Here is a 13,526-nt window from a genome sequence, read left to right as displayed (position 1 = left end):
CTGCCTAGACCGGAGAAGAAACGACGGTTCCTGTGTTCAGAGTGCTGGCTGGAGACATGGGTTCAACTTCTAGGTCCACTACAGATTTCCAGCATGAGGTCTCCCTGCCGAAATTCCTCAACTGCAACGTGAGAAGAAGCACACCACCTCCTTACACCCCTGCTAGGTCTTCAGCAAACATCCATTAAACATTGGACACTGCTCCAATGCAACAGAGCAGGATCGTGCAGCTGGGATCCTGTAGAGACTGCAAATTCGGAAACGTCCAACACTTCTGTCCAGCCCATGCATCACAGTGGTGTGACTTTCTGAGCACACTGGGGATGTACACGACTGTGTGCTGAGAACTGATTTGCTTAAAACTGGGGGCCCAGAAACAGCATCATCACAATGCAGTTTCATAACAGGCTGCTGCTGCTGTTCACCGAGGTTAGGAGAACCCTGGTAGTATGGGAATGCCCCTCCCCAATTTTTAGTAGATCTGGCGTCTTAAGACCTTTGTGAAGGGAGAGGTTTGGACATGTGAAGCTTCAAGGCAAAGTAATAGGCATGAGGTTTCTGACTGACAAGACACATGTGAGTACATGCAAAATGTGCTCCTACGGCTAAAAATAACTTTTCTCCTGTCAACCACGATGCATCCACCCCCACAACACCACCCAGAAGAACACATTAACACCTTGGCTTTGCACGTAGCCCGATTCACAGCAGCCACAAGTGGTACAGTGATCTGCACTCTGTGTGCGTACTGACAAGTCATATGGCATCGCGAAGAACAGAGGAGTGAAACTGGGCTAGCAGAAGTTGACGCCTTATCATCACAGTCCCTTTGAGCGTGCTGTAGGCTGACACCTCCACCAACCGAGTCATCTCCCTGATGCCAGGATTAAGAGCACGAGCCCACTATCCTGGTTTAGCCTCTGGGAAGCAAGGACCAGCGCGTTCCGCAGGGAAGTGTGGGACAGAGGCATCAACACACCCAGGTTCAGGAACACCACAGATGCCCCTGCCCGGGGACAAGCAAAGCATTCCCAGCCACCGCTACTCGTAGCTGTGATGTGGGGATGGGCAAAATTTGTGTTGATAGACCAGTCTGTGCATAGTAGGATCCAGAAACCTGTAAATCATGTTTCAAAACAAAAGATGTTGGGTTCCAGATAGGCCTTACCCTTAAAAACATCCTACAATAACTAAGGTGCAGTTCCGTAATACAGCCTGCATGTACTTCTGCTATCACTACAGTCACCAAGGTAATGAAAGATCTGAATGATAAAGCTTCTAAAGGAGAGAAAAGACTAGAGAAATATCAACATTTTTAGCAAAAGATTATTTCCCATGAAAAAAATGCTCTTTTTCTAAAAAATTAAAGCTTTCTGAAAAATGCTTAAGATGATAAAAATTTATTGTTCTTGAGAAATTTTCACCAAGATGTCTAGGAAAATCATTTTTAAAGTCATTATCAACAGCTTTGCCTCAATAGACATGTATGTCACTTGTAAAGTACATTTTTTCAAAGGAAAAAAAACCAGAGCTGGAACTAAGTTGTAGCTGAAATGGTGGCAGTTGGTGTGAGGTTGGTTCATGGACACAGAGGTCGCTTGGTCTGGCTGCAGCCTTCCCTCGGGACAGCATGAAGCTTTATTCAGAGGAGATTTTCAGAAAACCCAGGAGATTTAAATGCATAAGTTCCAATCTCCCCTTTAGCTAGCAATCGCATGAGCCTATGTTCTTGCTCTCTAAAGTAAGCTCCTTTAACTCTCATTTAAGTGGCTGGACAGAGTCTTGGGCTCCGTTCTTCCAGTGCTTCCCCCTGTCTGAACTTCACCTGACTCCAGCAAAGCCTGGCAGCCTTCAGCGCACGTCGAGGGCATCCAGCCCTTTGCAGAAGGTGCTTAGCCCTTAACAGGATCAGCCCCTTCGCGACTTGCATGGTGTCCATCACCTCAGATGCCTTACAATTTCTAAATTATGCAATGCCCACCATATGTAATTAGCTAAGTAAGCTGCTTTCACCTAACCTCGAATGTTTGTAATGCGTATAATCCCAATTAGGTGTCTGTATAAAGGGGCTCCCTGTTAAAGGCAGAAGGGAGGCATATTCTCCCATAGGAAAATTGAGGGATTTGATAGAGGTGTAAAGCTATAGCTTTGCAAGATTGCTTTTGTTTGGCCAAATATTTGAGCTGTTGGGGTTGTTTCTTGAGGTCCCAGTGTTTAAGCTCACTTATTCTGCAGGTCTTCTGGCAATAGCTGTAGGTGAGAAAGTAGCTTGCCCATGGCAAGTCCTGTCCCCTGTAAGCGATCAGCATCTTAGCTTGCTTCCTCTCCAGTCCTGTCTTACTCCTGTTTCAGCAAGTTTAACACCAGCATTACGTACAAGGTCCCCTTCTGGGATGAAAACCTGTGCGTTCATCAGCCAGGATGCAGATTCCGTTTTGGCCCATTTTAATTTCTCTGCTGGAAAGGTTGAATGGTCAGATTCTCCTGGTGATTCTGGTCATGTTTCTTTTGATTATGGACCTTCTGAAAAAGAGACGTCCCAGGAATTTCCCTCCAGGGCCACAGCTTTTTCCTCTCGTGGGAACCTTTGTGGACTTTAAGCAGCCCCTCCACCTCGCTCTGCAGAAGGTAAGAGCTCCACGGATGTTTATCCTACTGCTAATATTTGACCTCTGACTGAATTCTGTCACTAAACCTGAGAAGCGGAGGCAACCTCTGAAGAACTAGCTGTATAAGAAACCTTTAAAGCAGACAGCAGTTCTTGGTTTTACCCTTCCTGCCACCTCCTCTTCCTCAGGAGCAGACAGGTCTGATGGGAAAGAAACTCCCAATGGAGGAAGCAGTCCTACACGTTCCTCCTCATTCTTCCCATCCAGCCATGGGAGCTCTTTCCGCCCGGGCCCAGAAGAGGTCTGGAGGAGCTGGGCCAGGCTGGGGGAGGGATGGCAAGTGTCCTTTGATGAACGAAGTGCTTCGACTGTGCAAAGCACCTCTTCTTTCACTGTCCTTCTCTATGCTCAGAGGCCAATAATTTGTCCTATTACGTGTGAAAGAAACACTGAGGCCCAAAGTTAAATATCCCTGTGGTGGCTTCTGTGTCACAGAAGGAAGCAGTGACAGGTCTAGAAAGGTTTCCAGAGCCCTGACCCCGCCTCGAAGGCAATGACGGTGTGATAAATTGTACGTATTGGGTATCTGTGCTGACAAGTGGGAAATAAGGTTCTGACTCGCTGGTTGCAAATATCCTTTTTGGTGACTGACCTTTTATCTCCTGCTTTCCGCATCCAGCCTTGGGCTTTCACAGGACGCCAGCGCGTGTGTCTCCCAAGGGAGCCTCTGGCGAGGGCGGAGACAGCCACTTGCCTACAGAGCTTTAACCATCAAAGCGGTTATTATGCTGGTGATATAAAGGTCTTCTACGACATATGACACCAGGTTGGCTGCGTTGAGGGAAGATCGTTGAGGGAAGATACACAGCTATCCCATTCAGGCAGCTCTTCAAGAGGCATTGCCAAAGCTCTCGGGCTCCAAAACAGCCTCCTTTTCCCTAGTAACTGGCCCACCCAGGCAGCAAAAACTATTCTGCGAGATCTGCTGCCCCTGAAAGGGAGCATGGTCAGAGCTGAAGACTCTCAAAATACAGACGCTATACGCACATGTTTCTGTGTGCTGCAGAAGACCTAGACTTTGGGGGAAGCAGCTACGGAATTGCAGAATCCCAAGGACTGAGGCTTGGGCTTCCAGGCATTACATCATGAAAGCGGTATTGATATGGGCATATGGAGAGAATTAGGACGTGTCCTCAGGATATTTTGTTAGTAATATAATTAATAGCACTCATTTACGTAGTGACTGAGCCACCTATTTGGCCCCAAGCCGGTTTCATGAGTCACCACTGAAATTCAGGGTGACCGTGTGTGGCCACTCACACAGAGCTGTATTGGAGAAAGCACGGACTCAGCTACTTGGCAAAGTGCAGCCAGAGAGAGGATACGATTGCCTTCTTCTCATAGACATCAGAGAATTAAATACTGAAGAGGAGAGACTAATGCTAGCAATGTCCGTGCAGGGGAAATGGGTATAAACTGGCCATGAGTGCAGTCAGGCTTAGGATTAGCGGAAAGTCTAACCAGCAGCAGTTGGAACCACTTTCTGACTGGGACAGCTGGAGCAAGAAGCAGCACTGGTTTTCGTACAAAGTTCCTGAAAAGGGATTATTTGTCGTGCTTTGCCCTCAGCAGCAGGAGCCTGGACTTGGTGACCCGGGTGGTGCCTTCTGTGAAGCAGAGGGGAAGAGCAGCTTAATGCATTTGTCATACAAGGCAAAAAGCCATGGCCTTGCGACCAGGGACACTGAGGCTGCAACAGGCTGGTGAAAGCCGGGTCATAGCTGCCACTGAACATAACCAGCCACCTCTCCCGCACCACACCTTGCTAATGTTTTGTGCCATTTCCTGCCTCTGTAGACTCATAGAATAGTCCAGGTTGGATGGGACCTGTGGAGGTCTCTACCCCAACCCCTTGCTCCAAGCAGGATTAAATTCAAAGCTAAATCAAATTGCTCAAGGCCTTGTCCAGGGGAGTCTCAAAAATCTCCCTCTTCTTGCTCTCAGCCTGATACAGAGAGCAAGGAGCTCAGCGGAGCATTTCTTTCAGCTCACTCCTCGGTACGGCAACATCTTCAGCGTGCAGTTTGGAAGTCTGACATTTGTGGTAGTCAACGGATACCAGATGGTGAGAGAAGCTCTTGTCCATCAGGCCGAAATATTTGCAGATCGTCCAAACATTCCACTTCTTCAAGAAATTTTTAGAGGCTTTGGTAAGTAGAACTATCAGGCTTTTGGTGCAAATTCTTCAGCTATTCAGAATAACAATTTGAATGAAAGAAATGGGCTGAATATAGCCAAGTGGTGCCAATAAAGGCTTGCATGGAGGTAGGCAAGAACCAAATTTGGTCTAATAACCTCATAGGTGTATATTTTAATCTCTCTGGGAGCCCATTTATGAGTGAAACATATTTTAGTGCCCGAAAGCAGCCCTTTTCCTGTTCCTAACTGGGAAGCACGTTTAGCCAGGTGCTCACCCAAAGGGATGCGGCACAGGGCCACGGGCCCCGGCACGGCTCTGGCATCCAGCAATCTGTACGCAGGCATTTACTTCGACGAAAGATGAGAAAGAAATGCAAAGCACTCAGTGACTTGAAGAGTTTTCCCTGCTGGTTTTCAGTCCTCCTTTACTTTTCTCTGCTCCGGCTGCGTACAGCTCCAAAGAATGGGAAACGGTGCTCCTGCCTGCAGCGCTGCCAACAGCGTGATAGTACTTATAGTATTTTGGCTTACACCTTTTTTTCCCACGCAAAGTGACAAAGTAGCAGATTAAAGCAAATCCATAAAGCTAGATCTTTAGCATAAGCCAAATACTCTTGAATTTTAATTCCCAGGCAAAGCTATAGTTTTTAATGTTTAAGGTTTTGTTTGCTTTTCTTTTTTTTAAGGCCACCGGCCATTTCTGAATCCTGCCACTCATACGGGACATAGACAGAGGTTCTGTTAGCTGTTTTTTTCCACTTACAGGGCTTATATCATCAAATGGGCATATATGGAGGCAACAAAGAAAGTTTACTTTATCAACACTGAAAAGCATTGCTGTAAGTTTTGAGGAAAAGGTACAAGAGGAGAGCCGCTATCTCGTCGAGATAATAGAGGAAGAGAAAGGTAAGCCGTTAGCGTACACCATCATGTCCTAAGCTGTCAGCTACCCTTTTGCCAAATGAACAAAGGGAAGGAAAAACTCTTATTTCTATAGCTCCTAACATGCAAAGTATTTCTCTGGTAGCACCAAATCTCTGTCTGGCAGTGCTAGACGGTGCCTTTTAGCACTTGTTTGAAACCTCAGGCCTGCTATTTGAGGTCTTCCTTATCAATAGGAAGCAAAATACATACTAGGTGTTTATTATAACTTGCGTGTTTATATGGGTAAGAAAGCCTTTTCTCTGCTCTGTGGAGTCATAAATGCAGCTCTCATGGTATCAAGCACTTGTGCTCAGAGGCTCAGTTAACCTCTGCTTGTCCTTGGTTTTGCAAAGTATTTTAAAACTTGTTTAGTCAGGGTTTCCTTTTGTGTTGTGCACACACGTGTGCCTTGCTCTTTTATGGTCCAGCTTTTACGAATTGCCAGAGGGATATTAGTAAGACTAATTTGTATGTTGGTACATGGATGATGTTGCACTTCAGCTTTAAATAGAAGCAGATGGGGTTTAGCTAATTCTATAGAGCTATATATAGTAAACAAGAAAGATCTAAATAGGAATTGTGAAATTATATACTGAACTTGCTCCATTTTAATAGCTGTTGCGCTGAACAGGCCAAATACCTCACGCTGCCAACTGATTATAGCCCTTTATAGTCCTAATCAATAAACTAATTAAGCTGCTGTTTTGGGCCTTTCTTCACATTCGTAATGACAGATAGTGATCATGTCCATCACCCTACTATCTTGAGCACCGTCCTGGTGTAATTACTTTCTCGCGGAGTGGAAAGATCAGCCGTGCTGAGCACAACGCGTTACGCTGCAAAGGGATGTTCCTCACCGTGCCGACGGCAGCTCCCGGTTAGACTCGATTTCTGGCTGATGTTAGCCTTTCGTATCATGGCAAGTAACTCCCGGGGCTGCCTTAGTAGCTGGAAGACTCCAGGGTGCCCTGGAGGACAGCGACCCGGCTGCCGGTCGATGGCTCTCCCAAGGGAAAAGACGTGGAAGAGGTCACACCATGCTTGGCTCGGTTAGATGGAGCCCAGGCATCAGCACGGTGCAAGGACCGCGCGGAGGGAGGCCGAGCAAAAGCCAAGCGTGAACGGTGTGGATCATGTCTACGTGCCGTACTAGCTAATCTTGGACTTGGTAGGCAGCGGCGGACTTGCAGTCTTCACCCTCCCCGCCCGCCCCGTCGTCTCTTTGTGCTGGATAATTATACAGGCATGCCGGAAAATCCCCTGCAACGGCATTTTGGGAATGCAGTTAGCCTCGAGCCCGCTCCCCCAGGCCAAGCTTGACAGACACCCTCTCTCGCCATTGCCACTTAGCACCGAAACCGTGCGGAGGGGCACAGGGTGGGAGTCGCCCTGCAGGCGTTTCCTCGGGGAACCGGTTCCAATCCTGCTTTGGCGGCTCTGTGCCCCCCACCTGGGCTGGGAGCTAGGAAAGGCAGGCCGTCGAGACAGCACGCCGCGACGGGCAGCCGGCAGCCCTCGGCGGGGTTTTGGAGTCAGACTAAGCCAGGATTCACCGGCCTCCTTGCACCCGCATCCCTCTTCCTTGGCTTCGTTTTGCAGAAGGGGAAACCGAGGTCCCCGGGAGGGGCAATGCCGGAGGTGGTGATGGGTTATCGCAGACTGGGCATCCCGGGACTGGGATGCCAATCCCTCTGCACGAGGGGCGGAAACTGGTAACCTGGTAGGGAGTGGTTTTTGACTGAGATTAAACAGGAGGGGGAAAAAAAAACCTCTGTGTCTTTAATTTTGTTTCCCCCAGGACAACCATTCGACCCTCATTATAAAATTAACAGTGCTGTCTCAAATATTATCTGTTCCATAACTTTTGGGAACCGCTTCGACTACCATGACAACCGTTTCCAGGAACTGCTGCATTCGCTGGCTGAAACACTGCTCCTCATAGGAAGCTTTTGGGGCCAGGTAAAGCCCATCTGATTATTTTTTAACTTCACTTGCACGTTAAGTGCTTGGAAACCTGCATTTCTAAGGCATGGAGGCAATCTGGCTTTTCCCTGCGGAAAAAAGAGTCATGCTATAAGGGAAATGACCACGAGTACTGTTTTACATGTTTTTATACATAAAAAACTTCAAGCAAGCAAGCAAGTTAAAATAACTCTACTAGTGGAGCTAGCAGAGCTAATAAATTGTGCTGTCTGAACTGCGGCACCCTGCTTTTTTAACCTAAGCGATACTATTTTGCACTGTTTGATGTCTTTACAGCTGTACAACGCTTTCCCCTTGGTAATGAGGTGGCTACCGGGACCCTTCAGGAAAATCTTTAGGCACTGGGAGAAACTTAAACATTTTGTGAAGGGAGTGATTGCAAAACACAAGGAGGATCTGGATCAGTCTGAATCGGGCGATTACATTGATTGCTACCTGAAGGAGATGGAAAAGGTAAGGTGCAAACGGGAACCAGCTACCCAAAACCAAAGGAAAGAGTAGACGAGACGCAGAGCTATTTTAGCTCGGAGTTAGCTAGGGAGGCTCGCTGCTGCCTGTGCTTGCGAAACTTCGGCGTTGCCTTCCCCTCGCTACCTCTTTCACGCCAAACCTTCTGGCAACAGCAGGAGTTTGATCACTTTGAAAACACGCAGGGTGGTTTTTTTTTTTCCATTTGAAAGTATTTACACTTTGTCTTCTTCTGCCGCGCTGTGTAGGAGGCCTCTCAGGGAAGGCGTTTACGGTTCTGTGGGAACTCGCAGGCCGGTTTCCTATTGTGAAATTTAACATTTAAAAATGCTACCTGCTTCTGCAAGTCCCTATACAGCAAAGAGAGCGGGTTTCAAAGCAGTCTGCAGGGTTTGGGGCAAATCGTATAATCTAATTACTGTAAGTAAGGGGTCAAAGCTTTCAACTCCAATGATCAGGAATAATAAACTAGCAACGGGACTTGAGTTATGCAAGGACGGTTTGGGACTGGGTCTTTGAAAGCCCATCCCTCCTAAATAAGTTCCACGAGCTCCATAAGTCCCATAATTTCCGTCCTCCTTTTCTTCCCAAGTGGAAGGGTGACACCAGCTCTTACTTCCACGAGGAAAACCTGCTGTGCTCCACCCTGGACCTCTTCCTGACCGGGACCGAGACGACCGCCACCGCCATCCGCTGGGCCCTGCTCTACATGGCCGTGTACCCCCATGTCCAAGGTGGGAGCATCCGTGGGGAACCACCGCAGCTGGCTCTGCTGGTCACAGACCAGCCCGTACTGGGCTTGTGCTGCATGCAGTGTAAACCGCATAGAAGATAACCACTAAAAATAGCGTTCTGCCACCCAAATCGTCTGAGCTGGGGGCCCATATTCACTAGAAGCATTGGCAAAACCCCTTTGTAGCCAAGGGAAATCTTCACCGAGTGCAGGGAGCTGTCAATCCAGTCCCATTTTCTGTCCCTGAGCAACAACAGCTGCAATATCTGTAGGAAACCACTTAGCAAAAATGGGAGAAACTTCTTTCACTGAGCCGTGAGAGCAAAAATCCCGTGGGCCGTCTGCTTTTTGCACTTCCCAGGCACTGCGGCACAACGGGAGGGACCGCTGGGTAGTAAGTGCAGAGATAAGTGAAACTCAGAAAACTATTTTAATATGAAAAATCTAGAAGAGAAAACCAAGTCATGCCTATCTCAGTAGAAACCTCTGGCCTTTCGAGCATAGACCCCTTTTTTCTTTCCCTTCCATAGAGAAAGTGCAGCTGGAAATAGACGCCGTGATCGGGCAGGCCCGCCAGCCGGCGATGGATGACAAGGACAACATGCCGTACACCAGCGCGGTGCTCAGCGAAGTGCTGAGGATGGGCAACGTGGTGCCGCTGGGGGTCCCCAGGATGTCCACCGGCGACACCACCCTGGCCGGCTTCCACCTGCCCAAGGTACAGGCGAGAAACCAGCCCCTCCACCCGCCTCCCCTGGCCCCCCGTGAGCCGGGCTGTTCATGTCCCAGCCTCAAAAGTCCTTGGACTTCGACCGGGAAGGAAACCAACCAGCGGGATCTTACCCAGATATCCCCATGGTGTAGAAGACAGGAGCCATCCAGAGGGACACCGTAAAGGTGTTACGGACCTCACCTCTTTATACGGGAGACCCTATGGCGGAGCCATGGCACTGGTGATAATTTTCAGTTTCATAAAGTTTGCTTCTCAAACTTTATACTAGATCCTCTCCACGCGTTATGTGAATAGAGGTCCAAGAAACATAGGCAAGCATATGGAAGAGATTTGTTAGGTCCACAGAGTACCAAAAACCACCAAAGATAAAAGTAGCACCTGGTAAAAGCTAAGTAATACATACTGATGCATATGTACTCTTCTAGCATTATAAGAGCAAATTTCAAAAGTTAGATATATTTAGTCTCCTCCACGAGCACGAATGGTTGCTTCATGGAAAATAAAAACCAAAACATTTGGGCATTTTGCTCCATATTGCTCAGAATATTTTACTTTTTCTGATGGAGGATGTGGGCTTCAACCAGATATTGTGCTGTTTTGAATAAACAACACAATAAAGAGGATCCATTGAAAATTATTTGGTTAAATTGCTTCAGATTCCCATGGGAACACAAATTTACTGATTTAAATTGGCTTATATTAGCACAGCTGGTGACACTAGCACAACGTACAGAGTGACACTAGGTATCTATGCACTATGTTAATTTTAACGTACTAGAGGTACATTAAACTTAACGTTCACACTGGTTTTCACGTTCATTTAATCATTTAATCACACTGGTTAAGAACAACATTTTATTCTTAAAAAGCGTCTTTTACTTCGTGCGTAGACCAGAGCTAGCAGTAAACTAGTCTGACAACGTATCAGCTCCTCTTCTCGTCATCTCCTGTTCTCCTCCTCCTTCCGCAGGGCACCACGCTGATGACCAGCCTGACTTCCATCATGTTTGACAAAAACGTGTGGGAGACTCCAGACACCTTTAATCCTGAACATTTCCTGGAAAATGGCCAGTACAGGAAGCGGGAGGCTTTCCTGCCTTTCTCTGCAGGTAGAAATGGCAGGGGAAATTTTTTTGTGTATATGCAATGCCTTTTTTTTTTTTTTTTAAGAAGTCCTGTATCAGAGCAGGGGGCACTGCTCCTTGTCCAGCTTTCTGTCTCTGATAGCAGCCCACGTCCAGCGTTTCCATCAGTGAAAAAACCCTGCAACAGCTACTGCTGCCTGCACTGAGCTATACCATGGGGGAGGAATTAATTTACTAGTGCAGGATGAAAAATAAGGCTTTTTCTCTTGCATTAGCTGCGTAAATGGGCTTTTTCTGACTCCTTTCGCCTGTTCGCCTCCGCGAGCAGCCACGGCAATTTGCTTCGCAGTAAAGTTCTGGGGAAGCTTTCTGCAAAATGTGTGGGTGAACATTGCCACCTAACCTTGCGAAGGAGAAAAGCTCCGGCGAGCTCGGCGCGCGCGAGAGGAGCCCAGCCCGGCGGGGATGGCGGGGACGGCGGGGGCCTCCGCGCTGGGCAGCTCCGACCCGGTGCCATCCCCACTCCGGGGCTGCCCCGGACACAGTGGCTCTGCGGCACCGGCAACCCCCCAGCTCCTTACACACCGAAGGGAGTATCATGCACTAAACTAAGGCTTTTGCTCCATTTTTTTAAGGGAAACCCCCATGTCTGTAAGCTTGTGCTAGGACCAGCTTGGGTTTGCTGCCGCGTAAGCCCATCGCTCACCGGCCGCTTTCTCCTCTCCTGCCAGGCAAGCGGGCTTGTCCCGGCGAGCAGCTCGCCAGAACGGAGCTGTTCATCTTCTTCACGGCCCTCCTGCAGAAGTTCACCTTCCGGGCCCCGGCCCACGCCGCGCTGACCTTCGACTTCACGCTCAGCCTCACGCGCTGCCCCAAGCCCTTCCAGATCCGGGCGCTGCCTCGCTGCTGAGCTTCCTGGCACGTCAGCCCTTTGCCGTGGGGAGAAGGTCCCTTTTCCCCACCAGCCCGTTACATTCTTGGATGAGGTGGTGGTCTCTGGATACTCCAGGCCCAGCAGCTCGCCGTACAAGCCGCGCTGGGACGTGCACACTCGGGGATCGCATCTCCACGCTGATTTGAACATTCAGGTGGCCACGGCAAGCAGCCAATGCCAACCTCGACACCTCAGCTGGCCTCAAGTTGCCCATGGTACGAGGTCCCCATGCTCCTGCGTTGCATGGAGAGACCATTTCTCAGCCAGGATCATTGCAACGGCAGCATCCAGTTTTTTTATCTCATGTATATACAGAAAATTTGGTGAGGAAGCTATAGGCTGGTAGAAGCAGCCTCCACCATAGGCCATGCTGAGCAGGAGCAAACACGGAGCCCTGCTTTCGGGCAGGTCTCAAATGGCTATAAAGATTTAACATTACACTTGTCTGAGGAGGAAAGGTTTATCCAAAATGGTTTGTGCTAATGAAATACACAGTGGAAAAGTGGCAAAAAAGTCATATTGGAGGTGCTTGGGCATGGTTTAGCCACAGCCAAGGAGAGCGACAGGCAGGAGGGAGCCAGGAGAGCCGGCAGCAGCCGAAGGACGAAGCAGAGCGGTGGCTTCGCGCTGGGACGTCACCAGCCTTCCCTTCACCGTTCTGCCCCGGCAAAGATTTGTGCTTGCTGCTGCGCCAGGTTTTGCTCCGGTCGGGTCGCGCTATGCTCCACCGTTCCGGGGATGGCCCGGGGATGGCCCAAAAACGCTGTGAAGGGTGTCAAGCCTTAGCCCAGCAAATAAATTAAGTATGCAATTTGTACAGAGTTTTTTCCATTTATGTAACCTAACATTAACGCTTGGAAATCACATCCCATGCTGTGTGCCATGTGCTTTTGTTTGGAATATAAGCACAGCAAAGCTCCCCCCGCATTTATTTTTCTTCTGGCCTTTCCTAAGTGACTTTTAAATGTATGTGCATGTCCGATACTCAATATTTAGCAAGAAAATTACATCACGTTTCATTGCCACTGGATCTGGGGCCCTGCGGAGAGCGCGGCCGTGCAATTGCAGATTTATGCCACACGGGAGTGTCCTCTGCACAGCACATCCCTGCGCCTCCCCTCGCCCGGGTTTGCGAGGGAGCCGTGCTTCTCACTGATCATTTTAATCCCCTTTCCTTTTTAATTAATGTTTTGCGGTTACAGACTCTCTTTCTTTTTTTTCCGAAACAAGAGAATGTAAAAGATCTGTGGATTTTTTTCCCCTCTGAAGTTTTCACAGCCGTTCGGGACGGGATGCTGGTCTGCCCCCGTGCACAGCACTCGGTCCGCCTGCAGTTAGGAGCAGCTCTGACCTCTGATACGCACGCACAGCTTGTATTATTTGCTTTGGCTGAGCAAACACGTCTTCACCTCTCTGCTTTTACCATTTGACACTTGCATTTCCCTGCTGCTGTACTGTCTCCTTCTGCCTTCACGGTGCCTCAGGGGAGAGGATAAGTGGTTGCAATCTTGTTTTTTTATGTTTTTCTGCAATCATTTGCAAACGAGCATTTTTTAAATGTACTGATCCCGTCCCACGGAAGCGGAAGGTGTGAATGTGGCTAGTTCCTGACCGGAGCATCTCATGGGGTGGGATGCAGGGACTCATGCAGCGCTGCAGGCTCGGGCCTGGCGGGCTTGACAGCCAGGGGCAGTAAGAGAGCTGCTTCTCCTCTACGGCGTGTTTTTCCCTTTAAGCAAAACAGTGCTTTAACCTGACAACTGCAAACTGCTGCTGCAGGCGAGGGGCCCCCGCCGGCCCCCGGCAGGCCCTTCCCCGGCACCCCACTGCACCCTGCTCCCTCCCTTGCAGGGAGGAG

At 48.9% G+C, this 13,526-nt stretch overlaps 1 protein-coding gene across 1 annotated transcript; it reads left to right on the top strand.

Moving 5' to 3' along the window:
* Window positions 1–2,421: 2,421 nt before the first annotated feature.
* Window positions 2,422–12,129, top strand: LOC112991487 (cytochrome P450 2J2-like). Its single transcript, XM_026113988.2, has 9 exons — window positions 2,422–2,628; window positions 4,657–4,819; window positions 5,574–5,714; window positions 7,531–7,691; window positions 7,992–8,168; window positions 8,776–8,917; window positions 9,447–9,634; window positions 10,620–10,758; window positions 11,466–12,129. The coding sequence occupies exons 1-9, from the start codon at window positions 2,422–2,424 to the stop codon at window positions 11,642–11,644; spliced, it is 1,497 nt and encodes a 498-aa protein (XP_025969773.2). The 3' UTR covers window positions 11,645–12,129.
* Window positions 12,130–13,526: the final 1,397 nt, after the last annotated feature.

This window comes from Dromaius novaehollandiae, chromosome 8 (assembly GCF_036370855.1).
Source record: "Dromaius novaehollandiae isolate bDroNov1 chromosome 8, bDroNov1.hap1, whole genome shotgun sequence".
Classification (NCBI taxonomy): domain Eukaryota; kingdom Metazoa; phylum Chordata; class Aves; order Casuariiformes; family Dromaiidae; genus Dromaius; species Dromaius novaehollandiae.
Note: the sequence above shows the minus strand (reverse complement) of the source record. Positions and strands in the feature narration are given on the sequence as shown.